Genomic DNA, 21,210 nt, shown 5'->3' on the forward strand with positions numbered 1-21,210 from the left:
ATGATGCACAACTACACCAGCATAAACCAAATCTCACAGGGTTTAGTAACTACACTCCCGATTATCTTGCTGTGTGGATTATTCATAAATATAACGCATCCACCCATTTTCCAAGATGAAAACAATCTACTACATTTTTCGGTTACTAAGTGGATTATAACAGGGGCTCCTCATTAATAAACTCATTTCTACTCAATACATTCTTCTGCCACTGTTGAATCTTCAAAATAGCCATCTGAATATACCTAGTATTCCCATTTTAATTGGTAATTCTAAGACATTTTAGAACATTCCAGAAGGGAGCAACAGTATGTATTGTAAAGCTTGCTACTGAAGCACGATGATCACATCATTACTTTTTGGAGTATAGAAGATTTTGGTAAGTAATAATGAATGGATTTTTCAAAGTACTACTACTATTAAAAGCATCCCTTGTCGTCCTTTGTTGAGACATCCTGCTTATATCAACCATTGAGCACAATAATTCAGTTGTCCATCAAAATATCAATCACATGTAAAGCTTTTTTTGAAATTTTACACCAATATACATCCATCGCAAACAAGTCCATTTTTAAGTTAAAAACACTCCTATTGTCATTGTGTACTTGATGGGTACACAATGAAAACGTTACACAAGCTGCCGTTCAGTTGATGGCTCTGGGTATCAGATGATTCAAGACAATAAACAAACACTAAGGGCACATTAGCATGGCGGGCAGATTTTGTCCGCCCGCCATAGCCCCGGGAAATGGGACCGCCCGCAATGAATGCGGCGGTCCCGCAGTTACAATTAGGATGCGCCCGCAATACTGTGGGGCGCATCCTGCATTGTTAACGTTGCGGCGGGCGGTGCAGAAAGCATATCGTGCACTTCCATGCACAACATGGCAGGCACCGCGTGGTGCCTGCCATGTTGTGCATGGAAGTGTACCCCCCATGTGCACCCCCCACCCCCAGGATCCCTGGGGGCCCGCTATGGGCCCCCAATGGCAAAAACAGCCTGCATAATAATATGGATGGTGGTGTCTACCAGACACCGCCACCATATCAAATGCTTTTACGCCCAGTAGGCAATCGGGCAGATTGCCTACCGGAGGGAAGACTGTCCGCCGGGGTCTCCCCCGCCATGGTAATGTGGCGGGGGGAAATTGGCAGCGGGCGGAAGTTTTTAGCGGGCGGATCGCCACCACCATACGGGCGGTGGCGATCCGCCCGCTTTACTAATGGGCCTCTAAATATCCTTGCATCTAGTGGTAAGTCATCCTTAAGGGCAAAAACATTGCCTTGTTTTCTATTTTTTTTTTCATTTATTTTTGGTTTGAAAGTTAGTTTTTTTGTATAAACCACAATTTAGTAAAATGTGGTAAAAAAGATTTTTTCACAACTCTATTCCTGTTCCTGAAAGATGGACATAGCGTGATCTACCACAGTGAGGGCCATATGTAGGTAAATTACATTTACCGATTCTTAAATACCGAATTTTACCGATTCGGTATTTATGAATCGGTAAATGTAATGTAGGTAAAAAAATACCGATTCGGTAAGTTTCGGTATTTTAGAACCGGTATTTACCGATTCGGTAATGGTAACCTGAATCTCATTGATTCCTATGGGCCAGGAGACCCATAGGAATCAATGGGAAGCCAGTTACCATTACCGAATCGGTAAATACCGAATCGGTAATGGGGGGAGCTCAATCAAGGGTGGCAGGGTGTCACATTGACACCCTGTTGCACCCCTGATTCCTGCATGTGTGCACGTGTGGCACACATACATGCCCTGAGGGCATGTGTGTCTGCCACATTGCACACATCTAAGGGCCAAATAATGCCTTAACTGAGACATTCGTCATTTACCACCAACTTTCAGTTGGTGGTAAATAACGAATCCCCACACCCACCACACACTCCCCCTACATCTCATTTCTGTATTCGGTATTTACCGAATCGGTAAAATTACCGATTCGGTAAATTACCGAATACAGAAATGATCCCCCTACATATCAAAAGCCTAAATACCGGTCGGTAACGGTATATTTACCGAAAATCGGCCGTTACCGACCGGTATTGGGCTACCTACATGAGGCCCTAAATGTTTTATGTATGCCATTACTATACAAGAACACATACTTTCTTGTATGAACCATTATTACTATAAAAACAAATGTTTGCTACATTTTAGTCATTTTTCTGGGTTCCCTCATTGCAATCTATAAACCCAGTGTCACTTCAGGCTCTTCAAATTCTGGGGAACAAGGGCACAAATTTGACCAAGATTCCGTGAATATCTTTGTGTGAAAAAAACAGTAAAAGAGCTCAGCGTGAACTGCCCCAAAAATCAGAAAAGTACTCAAAAGTGTTTAAATATTGCTTACCTACATGAACCACTACCAAAGTTTTGTATCATACTACCAACGTATACTTTTGATGCATACTTTAGCCGTTTGAAAACGTTAGGACCATAAGCCAGGTGTTAAAAGGTATAAAAGGAGTTGGTTGAATCACTCTCAAGCATCCTGTATTTACTTAAGCCCATCAATGAAAAAGTATATTTTACTATATTGTGATTTCTCTGTTGTTTTCTATTGTAAGACCACTTTTTTAACACATTGTTATTTACACAACACAACCACTGTCTATACCTATGTACTGTAATATCGCTACTGGCTCTAGGAATAGGATCCAAACGGGAAACAACATTTACAACACTGTCTCCACAACGTGGTACCATTACAACGGGATCGTTACAACGACCGCGTTGTTACTACGCATACCATTACATCGTAAGTCATTACTACGACTTGCTGTAGGGGGCGCACTGGTGTTGGATTTAGAATCCAACACCTTCCCTTCTGTTGCACAAACTGGAGTACGAATAGTAAATAATACTATTCCTAAGTCCAGCGCGCCCCTACAGCAAGCCGTAGTAATGACTTGCGATGTAATGGTATATGTTCTAACAACGCGGTCATTGTAACAACTGCGTTGTAATAGCATGTGATGTATTTGCATGCGCTGTAAGAGTATATATTCATTAAACCTGTCATTAGAGTATTCATTGACACTAATTGCTATTATTTGCTAAATGGAAAATAACAATCAAACAAGGAATCCTATCCCTTCCATACACATTCTTTCAGCATTTGGTGTCTGTAATGAAGAAAGTGGTCATGTTGTGAATTTCACTATTGCATCATCCTTCTGATAATTAGGTCAGGGGGTGTTCTCAGTCTGGGCAACAGGCAGCAGGCAGAACTCTGGCTTCACCTTATCTCTATAGGGCCAATTGAAGGTAGTTACTCTAAGGAGGGTGACCTTGAGAGGCGAGAAGGGTCACACCTTGATCTGACCATGTTTTTGGAGAGGTTTGCCATCTTGGAAATCTCACACAATTCTGCGTAGATGGACCAACAGTCTCCAGGACCTAGCAGGGAGTAGATGTGTGAGACCCTAATGATTTGCACTGCTACTCTGGAAAAGGCTATGGGCAGAGGTGGATGGGGATTGCTGTTTCTGAGTGTGGTGTGTGGTTGGTGCCCTGTGGGTGTTGCTGTGAAGCCATCAATTCCCCATGGTAGAGTCGAGTCTACCACTGCTAAGCTGGAAAGCATGGTCAGACCCTTTGAGGGGGGTTTTTGTCTTCCTTAGAAGGAAAATGACCCATCAGAGGTATGCATCTGTGGGTGAGTTTCCATACTAGATAGGTGCTAATAAGCCCAACAGCTGTGCAGATCGGAAATCATCATCAACATTGTGCAAGTCTTAGGGGAAAAAACAGTGGTTGCCTGTGGCTGTACTAGTCTCCTTTTGACCCTGATTTAGTTTTTCCCTAGATACACGATGGTGCGTTTGCTGCCAATCAAAATGCTGAAAACAGGATGACAGTTCATATAGCAATTACCTAGACATATGCAGTGGATGCTGCCCCTCATTCAAAGCTTTTTACCCTCCTTTATATATGTTGTGGAAGTGGGCACAGGTCGGTGTGGCAAAAACCTGACTGTCGTCTTTTTAAAAAAAAAGTTTTCCTATTGGAAATATTTTTCTTGTTTTGAATTGGACTTGTACATCATCGTTGCTGCAGCTTAGCAAGGATTGCAGGTTCTGCTGGAGTACTGGTTATGTGCTCCGCCAAGTTTGACTCCTGTGTGAGGATTGTCAGTAGTTGTCACAACTGTGCCCAGGACTCACCAGAGAGTTCTTGTGCTTTGTGGAAGACTGCATAAGTATTGCACATCAAGATATTTTGTTGGTGGAGAAGATGGTGGATTATCCAGAAGATACTATTGAAGGTTACCAATCCAAGATGAAGTAAGAGTCTTTCCTGTAATTTCAGGTCCTGTTCAATTCATGCATTTGGTAGGCAATCATGACAGAAAGATGCATCACAAATAATTTAGATTTTTCACAGCCTGCTAGGCAGAAAATCTGGATTTTATTAAGGACACGGAGGCTAATATTATGCAAATCTACTTTATTGCCACAGCTCAGCAGCAACAATTGAAGAACATAGAACTTCAATGAACATCCTAAAGAGATATAAATGTCCTCCATGACCATTCATCTTCATTCTTTGTTAGACTGTGAAGAAAAAAGGTTCACCAAAACAGGATTTCAATTGAGGACAGCTTCTCAATTCGTGGTCCGGAGGAAAGGAAATTCTTATTCTGGAAGAAGAAGAATAGATTTCTGTAATAACTTCTTAAAACGTCATAATAAGTCAGGGTGGGTTTTAGTTTAAGAAAAGAGGTGGGATAATATTAGCCTCCGTGTCCTTAATAAAATCCAGATTTTCTGCCCAGCAGGCTGTGAAAAATCGAAATTTTATGGCACGACACGGAGGCCATATTATGCAAGTTCAAAGTGTATTGAGAACATTATCAATTGTATTAGGAATTGGTCTAAAATAACAATTCTTAAACATACTATCATTTGACCAGTCTGCTTCCCTAAGTATATCTTGCAGTCCCCCACCTAGAAAGTAGGCTTTGGAAGCTGATGCACCTCTGAGAGAAGTGCTCCAAAAATAGAGGTGTCCACACCGCTTTCATACATGACTTCTCTCCCCCATCTTGCCAAGGTTGGCGATGAGACTCCTTTATGAGGAGATCTGTGCGAAATTAGTAATTGACTTTCATTCAGTCTCAGACTTTGAGTTCTTTTTTCATACTCTTTCAAACATTTAACCACACAGAGTCTTTCATTCTGAGGAAAGAAGGGGTAAAAGATAGAAGAGGACATAGTTTTGGTTCTCTTTTTGAGGTAAAAACAAACACCTTCTGGTTGATAAGCCCTACTGGAAATATCTAAAGCTTTCACATCTGAAGTTCTTCTGAAGGATACTAGACATAACAACACGCTATGTTTGAGTGAGATGCGTTTTAAAGAGAGAGAGGAGTTGTCTCCTCAGGAGGATAAAGTACAAAGAACAAGTGTAACGTCCCATAGGGCGGAATATTTAGCGGTTGGAGGGTTAAAAACTCTCATACTTCTCATAATTTTTTTGGTTAGCAAGTTTTGTCTGACAGAGAGGCCTTTAACTAAGGAGTGACCTGCAGAAAAAGCGGATCTATAGACATTAACAGTCCTGTAAGACAGACATGAAGTAAAAAGTTCTGACAGGTAATTAACAACGTGAACTAAATCAACTTAAACGGGATCATAACCTCGTTGAAGACACCAGCGAACCCATTTGTTCCATGTCAATCGATATGCTTTCCTCGTTCCACATGCCCAAGACCCAGAAATGAGTCTGAAAGCATTTGACGAAAGGCCTGGGATTCGCCACTGTCTCCTGAAATCTTCCATGCCGTCAGAACCAGAAGGCCCTGTTCTACGAGAGGGTGAATGTCTCCTTCTGGACCCAAGAGTATTTCTCTGAATGAAGGGATTAAGATATGCTCATTTCCAAAATGAGTGGAAACCAGGCTTGAGATCTCCAAAGGGGGGTTATCACAGTTATGCTCTCTCTGTAACGTGGAGCGCGAAGGAGAAGGCGAGGCAGCATTGCAAAGCATAGGGAGCTAAGCCGCCCCAATCTTGTAGGAAGGCGTCCACCTTCTGAGCTAGAGGGTCCGGTCTCCAACTGAAGAATTCCTTCAGTTGAGTGTTCAGTCGGTCCGCAAATAAATCAGTCTTGAAGGGACCCCATTTGGATTGAATAGTTAAGAATATTTGTCTGTCTAGTCTCCAATTGCTGGAATCCTTGAAACTCCTGGAGAACCAGTCTGCTCCACCATTGCTCAAACCGGGAATATGTTCTGCTGTAACAGATTCTCCTTTGTTCAAACAATATTCCCAGAAATCCTTCGCTAGGTCCGTTAGGCCTTTGTAGTGGGGTCCGCCCAGCTTGTTGACATATTGGACTGCTGACACATTGTCCATCCGTAGAGTAATCAATCAATCAATCAACCACAGCATTTGTAGAGCGCACTACATACCCGTGAGGGTCTCAAGGTGCTAGGGGGGGAGAAGGTTGCTACAGTTCGAAGAGCCAGGTCTTAAGAAGTCTCCTGAAGGTCAGAAGGTCTTCAGTCTGCCGTAGGCAGATGGGGAGGGTGTTCCATGTCTTGGCGGCGAGGTGGGAGAATGATCTGCCACCGGCTGTCACTCTTCGGATGCGGGGGACGGTGGCGAGGGCGCGGTCTGGGGAGCGGAGCTGGCGGGTGGGGGTGTAGAGGCTGAGTCGGCTGTTGAGGTACTCTGGTCCGGTGTTGTGGAGTGCTTGTGTGCATGGGTGAGGAGTTTGAAGGTTATCCTCTTGTTGACAGGGAGCCAGTGCAGGTCTCTCAGGTGGGGTGTGATGTGGCTGTGGCGAGGGATGTCGAGGATTAGGCGTGCAGAGGCGTTCTGGATGCGTTGGAGCCATTTCAGGAGTTTGGCCGGAGCTCCTGCATAGAGTGCGTTCCCGTAGTCCAGTCTACTGCTGACGAGGGCTTGGGTGACCGTCCTTCGCGTTTCGGTGGGGATCCACTTGAAATTCCTGCGAAGCATGTGGAGGGTGTTGAAGCAGGAGGAGGAGACGGCGTTGACCTGCTTCGTCATGGAGAGGGTAGAGTCGAGGATGACCCCTAGGATGTGTGCGTGGTCGGTGGGTTTTGTGGATGTTCCCAGTGCAGTCGGCCACCAGGAGTCGTCCCAGGCTGAGGGGGTGGATCCGAGGATGAGGACCTCCGTCTTGTCCGAGTTCAGCTTCAGTCGGCTGTTCCTCATCCAGTCGGCGACGGCCTTCATTCCATCGTGGAGGTTGGTTTTGGCGGTGTGGGTGTCGTCGGCGTAGGAGATGATGTTGAGGTTACACAGCATTTCACTGACTTCAGTGTGAAATAGCGAATTGCAAATTAACCTGCCAGTAATTCTAAGCAGTTGATATGCAACTTCTTTTCTTCAGGTGTCCACTGACCCTCTGTTGAGGAGCTCCCACATGTTGCTTCCCATCCTTCCAAACTTGCGTCTGATTCTATTATTAGGTCCGGTTTCTTCCCAAAAATGGCTCTGCCATTCCATGTCTCTGCATTCTTCAACCACCAAAGGAGTTCGCTCCTTGATTCCTGGTCTAGGGAGATCATTTGGGAGTATGATTGAGTTGATCTTAGAGGCCTGGCTTTTAGCCTCTGTAGTGCTTGATAGTGTAGGGGTCCTGGAAAGATAGCTTGAATTGCTAAGGATAGAAAGCCCAAGACTCTTGCTAGTACTCTTAGGGGAAAGGTATTTTTGGCGAGCGTCTTTCTTAGTTCTTTCCTCACCTTCCTTACCTTTTCCGCAGGTAAGTTCAGTTCTGTTTTTACAGTATCTACCAAGAAGCCCAAAAATTGAGTTTTTTGGCTTGGGAATGTACAAGATTTTTTCTTGTTTATGACAAAGCCTAGGTGTTCTAGAAGTCGTATTGCGAGATCCGTGTGAAGTGAAACGGTCTGTTCTGATTAGGTCATTATAAGGATGTCGTCGAGGTATATGATTAGCCTCACCCTCCTTTCCCTGCGCTAAGTAGTCACGGGGCTTAGTACCTTGGTGAAGCACCAAGGGGCGGATGATAGTCCGAAAGGGAGACTGCAAAATTGGTATAATTTTCCTTCCCATGTGAATTGTAGAAATTTCTGATGGGGTTTCCAGATCGGGATTGTCTGATAGGCATCTTTTAAGTCCAGTTTCGTCAGCCAGTCCCCTTTCCTTATAATGTCTCTTAAAAGGTGTATTCCCTCCATCTTGAAGTGATGGTAGACTACCCAATGGTTTAAATCTTTTAGGTTTATGACAGGTCTCTGTTCTTTGTTTTTCTTCTCTACCAGGAAGATGTCGCTGAGGAAGCCTATTTGTGTTCCCTCTATAATTTCCCCTTTCTTTAGTAAGTCTTTTACCTCTTGAGAGACTAGAACTCTGTATTTGGATGAGAAAGCAATTTCACGCGAGCGTCTTGTTTGGAAGGGGATATCGGTGAAGTCTATCTTGTAACCCTTCACTGTATTCAATACCCAAGTGTCTTGTGTTACTAAATTCCAATTCCCAGCGAATTGGTGTAGTCTCCCTCCCACCCTTGGTGGAGTATCTGAAAGGTCTTTTGAGATTCCTACCTGATGAGAAACAGTGTTGTCTTCGTTCGCCTCTGAAGGGTCGTCCACGGTTCCTCTGCCTCTGTGGGTAGAATTGATGGGTGCCGTAGTTGTTGTTAAATCTGCCGCCACGGGCCATGAAGGGTCTTGAGAGGGGTAATCCACGGCCGGCGAAATGACCCCGCATTCTCCCGGCCCTGGTAAAAACTCTATCTTGGAATATTTTTGTAATTTCTTTCTGTGACTTTTGTATGGAGCTAAAGGCACCAACATATTTAGCCATTTCTTTGATAAGGTCTTCACCAAAAAGAAGGCCTTGGGAGTTGGGACCTCTGTCCTTTTTGGCTAATGCGATCAGTTTAGGGTCGATCTTTAGCAGTACCCCTTTTCTTCTCTCTGTGGAGATGGTGGTATTTGCATTGCCTATAAGGCATATTGCCCTTTGTACCCATTCCCTAAGTTCTGTAAGGGTCAATTTGGGTATCTCCCAGGTAGGCTGATTCGGCCATCTAAACAATCTTGGTGAGTGGGCCTATAATGTCGAGAAGGCGGTCTTGACAGGATTTTAATCCTTTGTCAATGCCTTTCCTGGGGTCTTTACTGTTCTTAGCTATGAAAGCTACTACTTTTGGATTTATTTCCGGAGTCATAGCCACTTTATTTGGTAGTGAGGGGTGCGGGCATTCAGACCGGAGTCTGGATCTTACTTCCTTAGGGATTCTTTGCTCAACCAAAAAGAGAGGTAGTCCGCAATGTGTTGAGATGGGGTCCACTCCAGTGACAGGGGGTGTTTTTTTAGTAGAGGATCGAACATTTCCACGCCAAGTAGGTCCATGATTCTCATGTTAGATCCAGAGACCTTGAATGCCTCTTCTGAGCTTCCCCGTTCTCTTAACTCTACTTCATCCACATCTGTATTGAATCTAGAAGAGCAGGATAGCTCTTTTTCTGGATCATAGCTGTCGTTGTGGGGAGAGCATGTTGCGCGGGCGCTTGATGCGGACAGCTGATCAGTAGAAAGCAGTTATTTCAGTTGCTGGTAGTGTTTGATTAAAAACAGCTGACTTGTCCCGATTCAGGAAATGTGCGTAATGGATATAAGTATAGGGATTGTCCCGAAGTGACAAAATGGCCGCCACGCACGAATAAACGTGTGTGGTTGCCTGCTAAGGTGTTTTCCTTTAATTGTGACCGGCCCCCCTCCTCAGCGCATCCGATCGCGTCGAGGGGGCCGGAATTGGGAGAGATTGTGTTGTTTGCCTCATTTCCGTGCGAGGGAGAGGCGGTGGCAGGGATCGCCGCGGTAGAAGATGTCGGATGAGGACAAGCAGGAGAAAGGACGCGTTTGTGTGTGCGCGAGTAATTGAAGCTGGCAAGGAATATTTAAAAGACGCGTGTAGCGTGTGTATTGAGCCTAATCTGGTTCAGTGTAAAACAGGATGAAAGGGGAAAGGGAGAGTAGGGACTATTAGGAAAGACATTACGGCATCACAGTATCTTAACCAAAGCTTGAATATAGATAGTTATAGGCTTATTAATATCTTCTGATAGGCAACAAGTGATTATGTAAGGTTAACATATATCATTCAAAAATTAAACAAGCAATGAATCATTCATAAATTAATCAAACAATGAACAATTAATCAAATAGGGCAGGTAATGTAAAAATGTTAAGCTCGTAGTACTTATCTTTCTGAGCAGCAGCAACAAAGAAGGAAGATGGATGGTCATGGAGGACTTTTATATCTCTTTAGAATGTTCATTGAAGTTCTATGTTCTTCAATTGTTGCTGCTGAGCTGTGGCAATAAAGGAGATTTGCATAATATGGCCTCCGTGTCGTGCGTAAAATTAATTTCCTCTTTTTTGTCATGTACATCAGCCATGTGTTTCATATTTTTGCCCCTGGTTCTTGGCATGGTTGGAGCTGTGTTTCGCTTGAAGTCTTCTACTGAATTATTGATGGGCTCTTCTCTCTTGCTGATGTCAAGGGGAGTTTGGTGCGGGGTTTATCACCTGCAACATAATTCACCATCATCAAGCAAGCATTGTCAGGTTGGCAAGAAGATTTTTACCTAATGAGCTTTCTTCCCATCTAGGATCCTGTTAATGAAACACCTGAAATCTTTCACCTGTGTAATATTGTGCAGGCTTATACTGTGGCTACTGGGAATAATCTTACTACATCAGCAGGTGGCAAATTTGCTGGAGTAGGATATGGTGTAAACCCAACCAGTGCAAGCTAGGTGGCCCAGTCATTACTTAGGGGACCTAGTCTGACATTCAATGGTGCATAGGGCACCCAAACCAAATTTTATGTTCTTGGTAAAGCAAAGGAACTTTCAAGTCAGGCGACGCTGGGTATTGTTGAGGCACCGTTGCTGGTGTCTATGTATGACAATGGCCAGTGGCAGCATCTACAGCATTAAATTCAATCCATGAGTAAAAGATTTCAAAGGCATATGCAGATAACTCCCATGGCAAAATGGGCACCTTTTTATTTCCAAAAACAAATTGCACCACTCGACTTAGGGATCAAATTAATAGGGAAATTCAATAATTCTGAGTAAATTTGCAGAGAAGCCGCAGCCCCAGCAATACACCAGAGAATTACAGCAGTCACTGTTCAGGATCATGAACAGGAGATATTGAATAATTTCAGAAACAAATGCACCTGTGGACTGTAATACATTGGGACCATGGGACATATGACAACTTTGATGATGATCTGCTCAGCAGCTGAGAGCAGGAACTTACCTTAGGTTCTCTGAAATTAATGGGGATACTAATAGAAAACGCAGAACGGAAGGTAAATAAATTTCAAATGGAGATTCAAATATTAGAAAGAGAGATTTTAGACCTGACTACAATAATTAACTTGTTGAGACCAAGATTGGGGAATACTATGATCGGAGACCCCAATTTTTGTTCTACAAATGTGATAGACAATTTGTATGCGTGTGCCAGATTACTACATATATATGTTTATAGAACCTCAGACTGGAGCTCTAACCTATGATTGTTGCGTGAACATTTATTCATCGTATGCACCGTACCTACTTAATTATACCAACTCTATTTAGGAACCTCCAATTCAGCGCTATAGAGCCCTTTTTTCTCCCCTGCTTCTTTACAGTTTACATGTGCAGGTTAAGCGGCTCCTTGGGCTATATGATATATTAACACATTATTCTGTTGACTACAGAGCTATGGATCGTGAAAGAAGTGGCGGATGATCTCTTTAAAAACTTGAGTATGGAAGCTACTGTGGGACAGGAAGTTAGTACTGGCCATTCCCCAAGGAAAGAGGGACTTAAGGATAAGTTCATGCAGTTAGAAAAAATTAAAGAGAATGAGACCTCCAAATGGTAGTACGGGGCGACTTTGAAACAGTATATCAAACTGAATAGGGTCCCAAGGGGAATTTGGTCACAGATAATCCCCACATATGACGAACTTGATGATCTGCTCAGCAGCTGGGAGCCGGAACTTACCTTAGGTTCTATGAAATTAATCGGAATACTAATTGAAAACGCAGAATGGAAGGTAAATCATTTACAAATGGAGATTCAAATATTAGAAAAAGAGATTTTAGACCTGACTACAATAAGCAACTTTTTTAGACCAGGATCGGAGAATATCATGATTGGAGACCCCTATTTTTTTTATACAATTGTGATTATAATTCTTAGGCGTGTGCCAGATAACTACATATATATGTTTATAGTACCTCAGACTGGGGCAGTAATGTATGAATGTTGGGTGAACATTTATTCATCGTGTGCACGTACCTTCTTAATTACACCAATACTATATAGGAACCCCCAATTGAACGCTACATAACCCTCCCCCCTCCTTTCTTTCCAGTTTACATGTGCGGGTTAAGCGGCTCCTTGGGCTATACAAAATGATAACTAATTAGTCTGTTGACTACATAGCTATGGATTGTGAAAAAATGACAGATGATATCTTTAAAAACTATGGGAGCTACAGTGGGTCAGGCAGTTAGTAGTGGTAATTCCCAAAGGAAAGAGGGACTTAAGGCTAAGTTCATTCGGTTAGAGAAACTTGAAAAGAATATGACCTCCAAATGGTGGGACAGGGCCACTTTGAAACAATTCGTTAAACTGAATAGGGTTCAGAGTGGACTTAGGTCAAAGATAATCCCCATCCTTGATGATGATCTGCTCAGCAGCTGGGAGCAGGAACGTACTTTAGGTTCTATGAAATTAATGGGGATACTAATAGAAAACGCAGAATGGAAGGTAAATAAATTACAAATGGAGATTCAAATATTAGAAAAAGAGATTTTAGGATTGACTACAATAAACAACTTGTTGAGACCAAGATTGGAGACCCCAATTTTTGTTATACGATTGTGATTTATAATTCTTGTGAGTGTGCCAGATGACTACATAGATATAAATGCTTAATCTACTGCTATGGCTGATGTTAGTTTACATCTGTTAGCTTAATACACAAATATTTCAGATGTGCCAGAACATAATGTATGCATTCCTTTACCAAGCATAAGTGAATGGTCTTAACAAAAAATCTGCCTTACTCTAGTATTTCCTAATCGTGTCTATTCATTTTGATTTTTCAATTTTAATATTTAATAATACAATATTAATACAATATCTTTATTGCCTACACTTCCTCGGTGAAAAATCGTAATCTGTTACAGTTTCCATCACATGAACCTGGGTACAAGTCAAGTGTTTCTGCAACTGGTCGAAAAGGGTTGAAATGCATTTACCTTTGCTTTTGAATAGCCTCTGATTTAACACTGAGGGCATGTTAACCACCTTGCCATGGGGATTCAATGAATACTCCTCTGACCCCCAGTATTGCTTATTGATGGAAACTGAGTTGGAGTATAAACTTGCTTACTATTCTTATTAGTCAGTTATATGCACACTCATGAATTGAAAGCATGTTAGGCCTATTTAAAGCTTTATTAAACAGGTGAAAACTATGTGTGCATAAGTTGCTACTTTATCCAGGCATAAGCCATGCTTACATCTGGATTCTCTTTTGTGGATCAGCTCTCCTTGTATTTGGCAAACATAATACATTGCACTAATATATCAGCATCACCTGCAGCAGTTTTTCAAACATAATTTGGAGAAAATAGTCAGTTTAATCAGTTACACATATATGCACAATTTAGAGGCAGCTAAATAATATAACGTTATCTCAAAAACACATTTGCAAAAGTATGTTCCATGTATCTAACATTGAATTGCGAATCCTCTGGTAATCTAGTTGCGTGATTTGTTGTTTCTTTTAATTTCTTTTATATGATATAGACGCAGCATCATTTCCTCCTTTCGTTGACAACAAAAAGCCTCTGTATTTCTTTTCGCCAGATATCTGCAGGTATAGTATACGTATAAAAACATTTGATATAAAATTTAAAATACCAGGAGTTCATGTAATATTACCTGATCAACATGTGAACGATAGATTTTGTCAAGACTGTGAGGACAAGGAAAATAGTGTCTTGTGTTTACTTTACTTCACTTCAGGCCAGACGTCAAACCCTAGTGCTGTGCAAACACAGGCAAAACAGATTGCATCTTGTGCAAAACACATGTGGAAAGTCCTTTGTTTCTAATATTCCCCCAGTTTTTGCCAGTGGCATAAAAGCCTAATACACCAAAGTGACCCTAATAATCTTAGAGGTGAACTCAAGAGCTAAACTCACTAGAGACTCAAAAGAAGATCAAAAACCAGGTGGCAAATTCAAGCAAAACCCCTATAACAGCAACATCAGTGCCTAAGCAAGCAATTACTCTTTAGTAATAATCACAAACTGAATAGAATTTTGTAACAAACACAGACAACGCCAAGAGGTGTGGTTTTTTGTTAGTGGAATTGTTGTGTAATGATAGGGCGACTTTGTGAGCAATTCCCCAATCACATCAGAAAAAAAATCATAATGAAGCAAGCCCTCAGCTACAACAATATGGAAACTGGAACAGACAAGAGATTTGAGCTGTGCACTCAAAGATGAGTGCTAGGAGAAGGAGCCAGAAGAAGATGGTTGTATTGTAAGTGGTGAACATAAAAGGAATGTAGAGCAAAATATTGCCTTCTGTAAACCAGACAGCTGTACACTACCAAAATGCAGCATTTTGTTTGGCTCAAGTCTGGTTAATATCTATCCAGGAAGTCATAGATAGTACCTTAGACAAGTATCTCATTAGCGCATTAACCCGCATATCATTACACCTTCTTCTCACAACACCTATCTGTGAAGATCACAATGTTCTCATAAAGAACTAGAATATTCACCAGGCTTACAGAATGTGCCTGAACTGGGAGACATGTTACCGCAGAAGTACCTTTAGAATCATTCACTTTTCTATGCAGAAGCTTGAATATTCATAAGTAAATTTCAAAACAGAAATATTTAAATGAAAATGGTTCTTATCTCTGGTGTTACAAGTTCCTGGCATAAATGAGTTGCCAAATACATTCGATTCCATTTGATCTTATTATAAAGTTGAAGGTTTTTCAAGTCTGTGAAAAAAGTGTACTTCATAGCAGTTTTTATTGGAATTTAAAATAGTAGGTAGCCTCATTGTTATGTCTGTTGTACAATATTGCCTGTGTTACCTATTTTAATTAAGTACCTTTGAATGTAATTGTTTAGAAGGTATACAGAATGGCATTGCTTTCAGAGGATAATATATCTATTTAATGTGTTTATTATTGACTTTATTGTTACTCAATAAAAACTAATTTGAGTGATGCTTCTACTGACAAAAGAAAGTGGGTAGAAATCAACAGATATATTTAGGGACTTGACGTGTTCCAGCCACGCACCCCTCAATACAGATAAGCTTTAAACAGATTAGATGATGCACTTAGCAATGAATGTTAACGCACATGGCAGAGCTCGGATAGATTATAATGACCAATAATTAGAGGATGCACGATGGATGGACTCAGGCAGAGGCATCTCGCCAGTGGTCACATTCTAATTACGTTTAACACCACAACATTTAGGCAGCATCAAGAGGTGTGCATCTTTAAAGGAAGTACGGGATCTGGAGCACATAGCACCAGGAGTCAAGGAAGTGAATTGTTGGTGTCACACGCACACATTTTATCTACTCCCAGTTTGTTTTTCTATCTCATGGATTCTATGCCTAGAAGCCACAAGTCGAGGAGTTGTAGACACTTGTGAATACACAGAGCAAAACAGGCAAACAAGACGCTGATTATTTGACTACATCTGGTGGCACGTCAAGTGGCTAACTTTCCCAACTGTGATATTCATCAATCCAGATATGAATCTGGGAAATTGAGAACCCTAGTCTGGAGTCTTGGAGTAAGGTACTCATTGCATATTCTAAAAAAATAATATTAAGGATATATCCATAGTTTGATATCTTACAGAAAATATCTGCAATGTCTCTAATCTCTTTGGTGCAGCTATTTATTGCAGCAAAGCACAAATCCTAGGCTTCTCTCTGCAAGCACAACTTGCACAAGAAACACGTTTCGGCTAACCCACATTGCTTTCCACACCCCTCTTTTAAAAGTAACATAACACCTAAACCATCTTACTGCAAAGCACTCTGCTTCCTGGTGAGAGATATGAAAGGAGTAGGTCGCGTGGGAATCAAGGGAAGAAAGAAAGGCTGCTTTTTGGTCTGATGCCAGTGAAGTTGTTTGTTATTGGGACCATGAAGACTCATCTTCCAGAAAACCGTCTGCTGTGAAGTTTGTGAAAACTGTAATTAGCATTTGGACTAACTTCCCTGTCAAAATTCCATGTGACCCAGTGTACACAGAGGTGGCAGGCTTGGCTAGCGGGTGGGGGCTGGGCGTGGGGGAAGACAGGAGGGCACGGGCTGCTTTAACAAAAAAACAAAAACACTTGCCTTACTGCCGGGTCCTGAGTCTTCTCTCCTGCTCGCCTGTGTCTGACTCCAGGCCAGAACAGGAATCAGGCAGCCAGGCTCCCACCCCTAAGCCAAACAGAACTCTGCAATGCAGCGCTGTGATTGGTCTGAGCGCAGTAACACAACGCTCAGCTAGGGGCTGGGCGGGGTGGGCATGTTCTCCATGCAGGCTGTAATACAGCTCGCATGGAGAACAGGGCAGTACACATGACTGTTTTGGGCGGCCCAAGAGGGCCGACAAAACAGTCATTGCACATAGGAGTGTTCTACCACTCCTCCCCTGCAGCTCCGCGTTCCCCCTCACGCACTGCAGCAGCAGGAGGAAACAATAAAATGATAATACCTTTCTGTTATTATCTTTTCCTTTCTTTGCTGCTCCTAGCAGTGGGGAGATGCTCCTCCGCCTTAACGGAGGAGCCGCCACTGAATGAGTGTACATCTCAAAATGTATTTCTTCTCTGCATCCTGACATGGCCTTCCAACGACCCTCTTATCCTCAGGTAAAATGAGGGAACATTGAGTTCTATTAAAACTACACTGGTAAAATGAGTGTGGCCAAACATATTCCCTATCTACTGGTTAAACAATGCATTTGTTACCTTCTGCATATCAGCAGGCTGTATTTTAAGCAGAGTGGAGAGCTGCCTTGTGTCTGCCACTGGTTTGGCTCTTGTGAGCCTGAGACCTCACTGTACATTCAGAAAGTGTGTGTCAGATGATTGATTTTTTGTAAAAGTGCTTCAAATTCTAGGATGGTCATTCCTGTTGCTAAAGACATGCTCATCAACAATTGTTCCCAATTGAAACACCATATGAGAAACCCATCCCCCAAAAATGTCAGACTCGATTGACCTAATAAAAGAGCATGTATAATTATCCATTGCCTATCCCTTAATTCAACAGTTTCTATGACCATCAATAACTACACTGCACACATATCAACAGCATGCATAATCAGTGGTGTCGTCGTACCAGTTACGAAGGAGGCTCAGGTCTTGTAAGCATGTGGGACATGACACTAAGGGAACACTCCTTGAGAGACAATTGACCAGGGGACTCAAAATAGTTTCTCTTTTTACAGTTGTCCTGCATCACATATGTCTATCTTTCCATTGCCAGCGTGATCAAAAGTCTGAGAAACCATAGAGAAATAGGGGGAGTTTCCAGCCTCTTATGCTGCCAACTTGGTTTCAGCAGCTCCCAGGAATTCCCTGTGATGAGTTGATGAAGAAGGTTTGATATTTAAATCTAAAAGAGCGGAGGCCTAATAGAGAATGAAGTATTGTGTGGGGGTGGGATATCCAAACAGTGCTCTCATGTGCTAGCATTTCATTACAGAATGACTTATTATGTGGATAAATCATGCAAGTATGGCTAGATACAAGTACCAGTCAAATATACCCTAGTAATGTTATTCTCTTCCTGCCCTAGAGTGAGAATAAATGTGTGTATCTTGCCAATGCGCTATCCAGTGATTATCTGAGAAGGTCATACCCAAGCTGGTTCTCCAGAAAGACCTGTATATGAAGATGGGTGGTGACACTGGTTCCATTAAAATACTGTACAGAAAGATTATGCGGCCTTTTGAGTTTCAGCTTCCTGAATACGTTTCTCAATCAATGTGAGATCTCTAATGGTGGCTTTCTTATTTTGAGGCTGGAGCACCCAGTGGCACAGTTGCAAGCAATGAAAGCGCTCGGTCTCATCTAGATATAATTTAATCTTAGAAGCTTCAAATGGTAAGATCTCTGAGTCCTTAAACATGGTAGATGTTTCCTGATGAGAGAAGAGGCCAGGTTTGAGCGTAGGTGTGAAGGCCATATTGTAGTTTATGGGTGTGTGGGAGATCCAAAGGTGACTTATTGTGATATCACAATAATTGTGTTACACGCTGTGAGAGTGGTTTTCATAGATGGGCTAAGGTATGTGTTGCTTGATCTATCATGTTTCCGTTTCCAAAGTAGTCTCAGATATAGCACCCCACCACCACTGCTATCTACATATACGGCCAGTGTTTGCCAGTTCAGCTGCCCTGTAGTAGTAGTGTAAAATCAGGGAGGAGAAGGCCTCTGGCTGCCTTAGGTGTTATTAATGTTTATATGAAAGTCTTGTGCTCATCTTTTTGCCAAATTAATTTCATGATTAAGTGTTTAAGGGCAATAATTAAGTCCTTCCAGATTAGAATGAGCAGGGCCTGAAACAGATTGAGCACCCTAAGTAGGATATTCATTTTAATTGCTTCTAATCTGCCCAGCGGGGAAGGATACAGTGGGGGCTGACACTGAAAGCCCCTGTGCAGCACATGTGGTGGGGGGATTTGCTTTATGCAGGTGTTTGGGATTCTGTACTATATGAGTTGCTTGCTAGGTGATTGATGTTGTACCCCTTGTAATGGGAGGCAGAGGTGCCAGTTCATTGGTTATCTGTGATGGGAGTGTTAAGTTCGAATTTGAGACTCTGAGAGGTTGGCTGACCTTGTATCCAGCCACTCTCTCAAACTCTGTAATTAGTTGTTGGACCCTGAGGATGGATGTGCTGGGGGCTGTTAGAGGTAGTAAAACGTCATCAGCAGAGAGAGAGAGATCTTGTCCTCAACTTGGTCGATCGTGATCTCCCATAACCTCACCATCTGCTCTGATGCATGCCGCAAAGGGTCAGATTATCATTTTTGTTAATGTACAAAGGATTTCTCAATGGTGGTCCCAGATTATAATTTTATCAAATGTGTAAGGTATGGCAATATGCGGTGAAAATCATAGACTGATTTAAAGCTGTGAGACATTGTGTCTTAATCTTTTTAGAAGGGATTATGTAATGTTGCCGAAATTAAATGTAATCTACACAACATATATCTCGCGCAACCCTTTCTTTTTCAATTGTATTTAATACAGATACTCCTAAATGAATGGACGTCTTCTCAAAGACCCTTCCGAAATGTTATGATTTGACCTATTGCCATTAGCCCTGCAATATTTCTTTATTACCTTTTTGAAAAATACTTACACAAAAAGAGTATCACGAAATGAGCAGTTTTAGTTCAACACCTGTGCCAAAGGAATCTCTTTAATGCTTGACAGCATAGCATAATTACAACTATTGGATAGGCACAAGACTCCAGCGATGCAAAAGGCTAAGGCAGGGTACCTTATACACCCGTTCATATAGACGTGTGACCACAAGAAAAAGCCCATAGACCCAGTTGTAAACTAGGCATCAGCCTTGCCATTCCAGATGCGAATGCAGAAGCATTCAACCCCAACCAGTCTCCCAGCACCAAGGCAACTTCCAATCCCAGGGTGCCCAGACAAAATGGCAAATAGTATGACCAGTGCCCAGACAAAATGGTAAATATGTCACAGCTCTGCAAAATTACCAGCCCAACAGCAGGACGACCTAGTGCCATACAGGGATCCTGGGTGAAACAGAATAAAACCTAGCAGAAGATCAGGCATGTAAGCGCCGAGACAAACTTGAGAAAGAGATGGGTCACAGATGGGGATTTAAGGAAGGGTTTGTGCAATAGGTCATAGAAAGACATCTCATCGTTATTATTATAGCCTTATAGCCCGCCGTTGCGGGCTATACCGGCTATTAAAGGACCGCTCCCGCGTTAAAGGCCCGAACCGAAGTCGAGGAACTTTAACAAGGGGCCGGAACTTTTAATAGCCGGGATAGCCCTGCTAGGAAGGGCTATAAGGCTGTTAGAATATTCTGCCACTAGAGGGCAGAAAGTTCTAACAAATAAAACAAAGGCCTCTCGAAGCTGGAGGGGACTTAACCCCTTCTGTGCCCATGACGAGCTGGACTCGTCATGGAGCACAGTCGTGCAGTGCCCATGACGAGTCCAGCTCGTCATGAGGCATTCCCCGGGGAATCCCTCTGGTGCGGGCACCAGAGGGATTCCCTTTTAACCAAAATAGCCTCGGGAGCTGGGGAAGAGCTTCCCCAGCTCCCGAGGCCCCCCCCCACTGCTTTCAGTGTAATGACGATCAGCGCGCATGTCGTACCGACGTCATTACACTGAAAATGAAACTGAAATGAGCCAAGAGGCTCATTTCAGTTTCACTTTGTACGTGCTCAGGGGGCTATCTCAGCCCCCTGAGCACGTAGAAAGATGGGAGAGGTATCGTTGGAAAGGGGAGAATCTCCCCAGTGGATCCCTGCTTGGGGATCGCCACAGGAGGGCGATCCCCAAGCAGGGATCTACCCACTAGACACCAGGGAGGGGGGAGCGGCCTCTTGGGCAGGGGCCTTTGCTCCCCCCAAATAATTTTGGCTTCATATAGTCTTTTTGCCACCCCTGGGGGGCAGTAGCCCCCAATCTTCCCCCCCGGGGGGGGGCAAAAAGACCACTAGACACCAGGGAATTAGAAAAAAAATAAAAATAGGGGTGGGGGCTGCCCAAAACGGGCAGGCCCATACCCCAACCCCACCCCCCAATCATCACAGTCTTTCTGCCCCCCCGGGGTGCAGATGGGGCATTGGCCCCTAATCTGCCCCTTCGGGGGCAGGAAGGCCACTATACACCAGGGATTTCTGTTCATCTTTTTTTTTGGGTGGGGGCTGCCCGAAACGGGCACGCCAATGCCCCCACCCACCCTCCACCATTACAGCCTTTCTGCACCCCCTGGGGGGCAGATGGGGCATTGGCCCCCAATCTGCCCCCCCGGGGGGGGCAAAAAGACCACTAGACACCAGGGAATTGAAAAAAATAAAATAGGGGTGGGGGCTGCCCAAAACGGGCA

At 43.1% G+C, this 21,210-nt stretch overlaps 1 protein-coding gene across 1 annotated transcript in view; it reads left to right on the forward strand.

Moving 5' to 3' along the window:
* The window catches only part of CD36 (CD36 molecule (CD36 blood group)), a 468,975-nt gene that overhangs the window by 303,837 nt on the left and 143,928 nt on the right, over window positions 1-21,210 (forward strand). Inside the window, exon 7 of the mRNA XM_085652881.1 lies at window positions 13,859-13,928. Within this exon, the coding sequence (XP_085509007.1) occupies window positions 13,859-13,928 (70 nt within the window). The remainder of the gene's footprint in view (window positions 1-13,858; window positions 13,929-21,210) is intronic.

The sequence above is a fragment of the Triturus cristatus genome, chromosome 4_1, assembly GCF_964204655.1.
Source record: "Triturus cristatus chromosome 4_1, aTriCri1.1, whole genome shotgun sequence".
In the NCBI taxonomy this organism is placed as follows: Eukaryota; Metazoa; Chordata; class Amphibia; order Caudata; family Salamandridae; genus Triturus; species Triturus cristatus.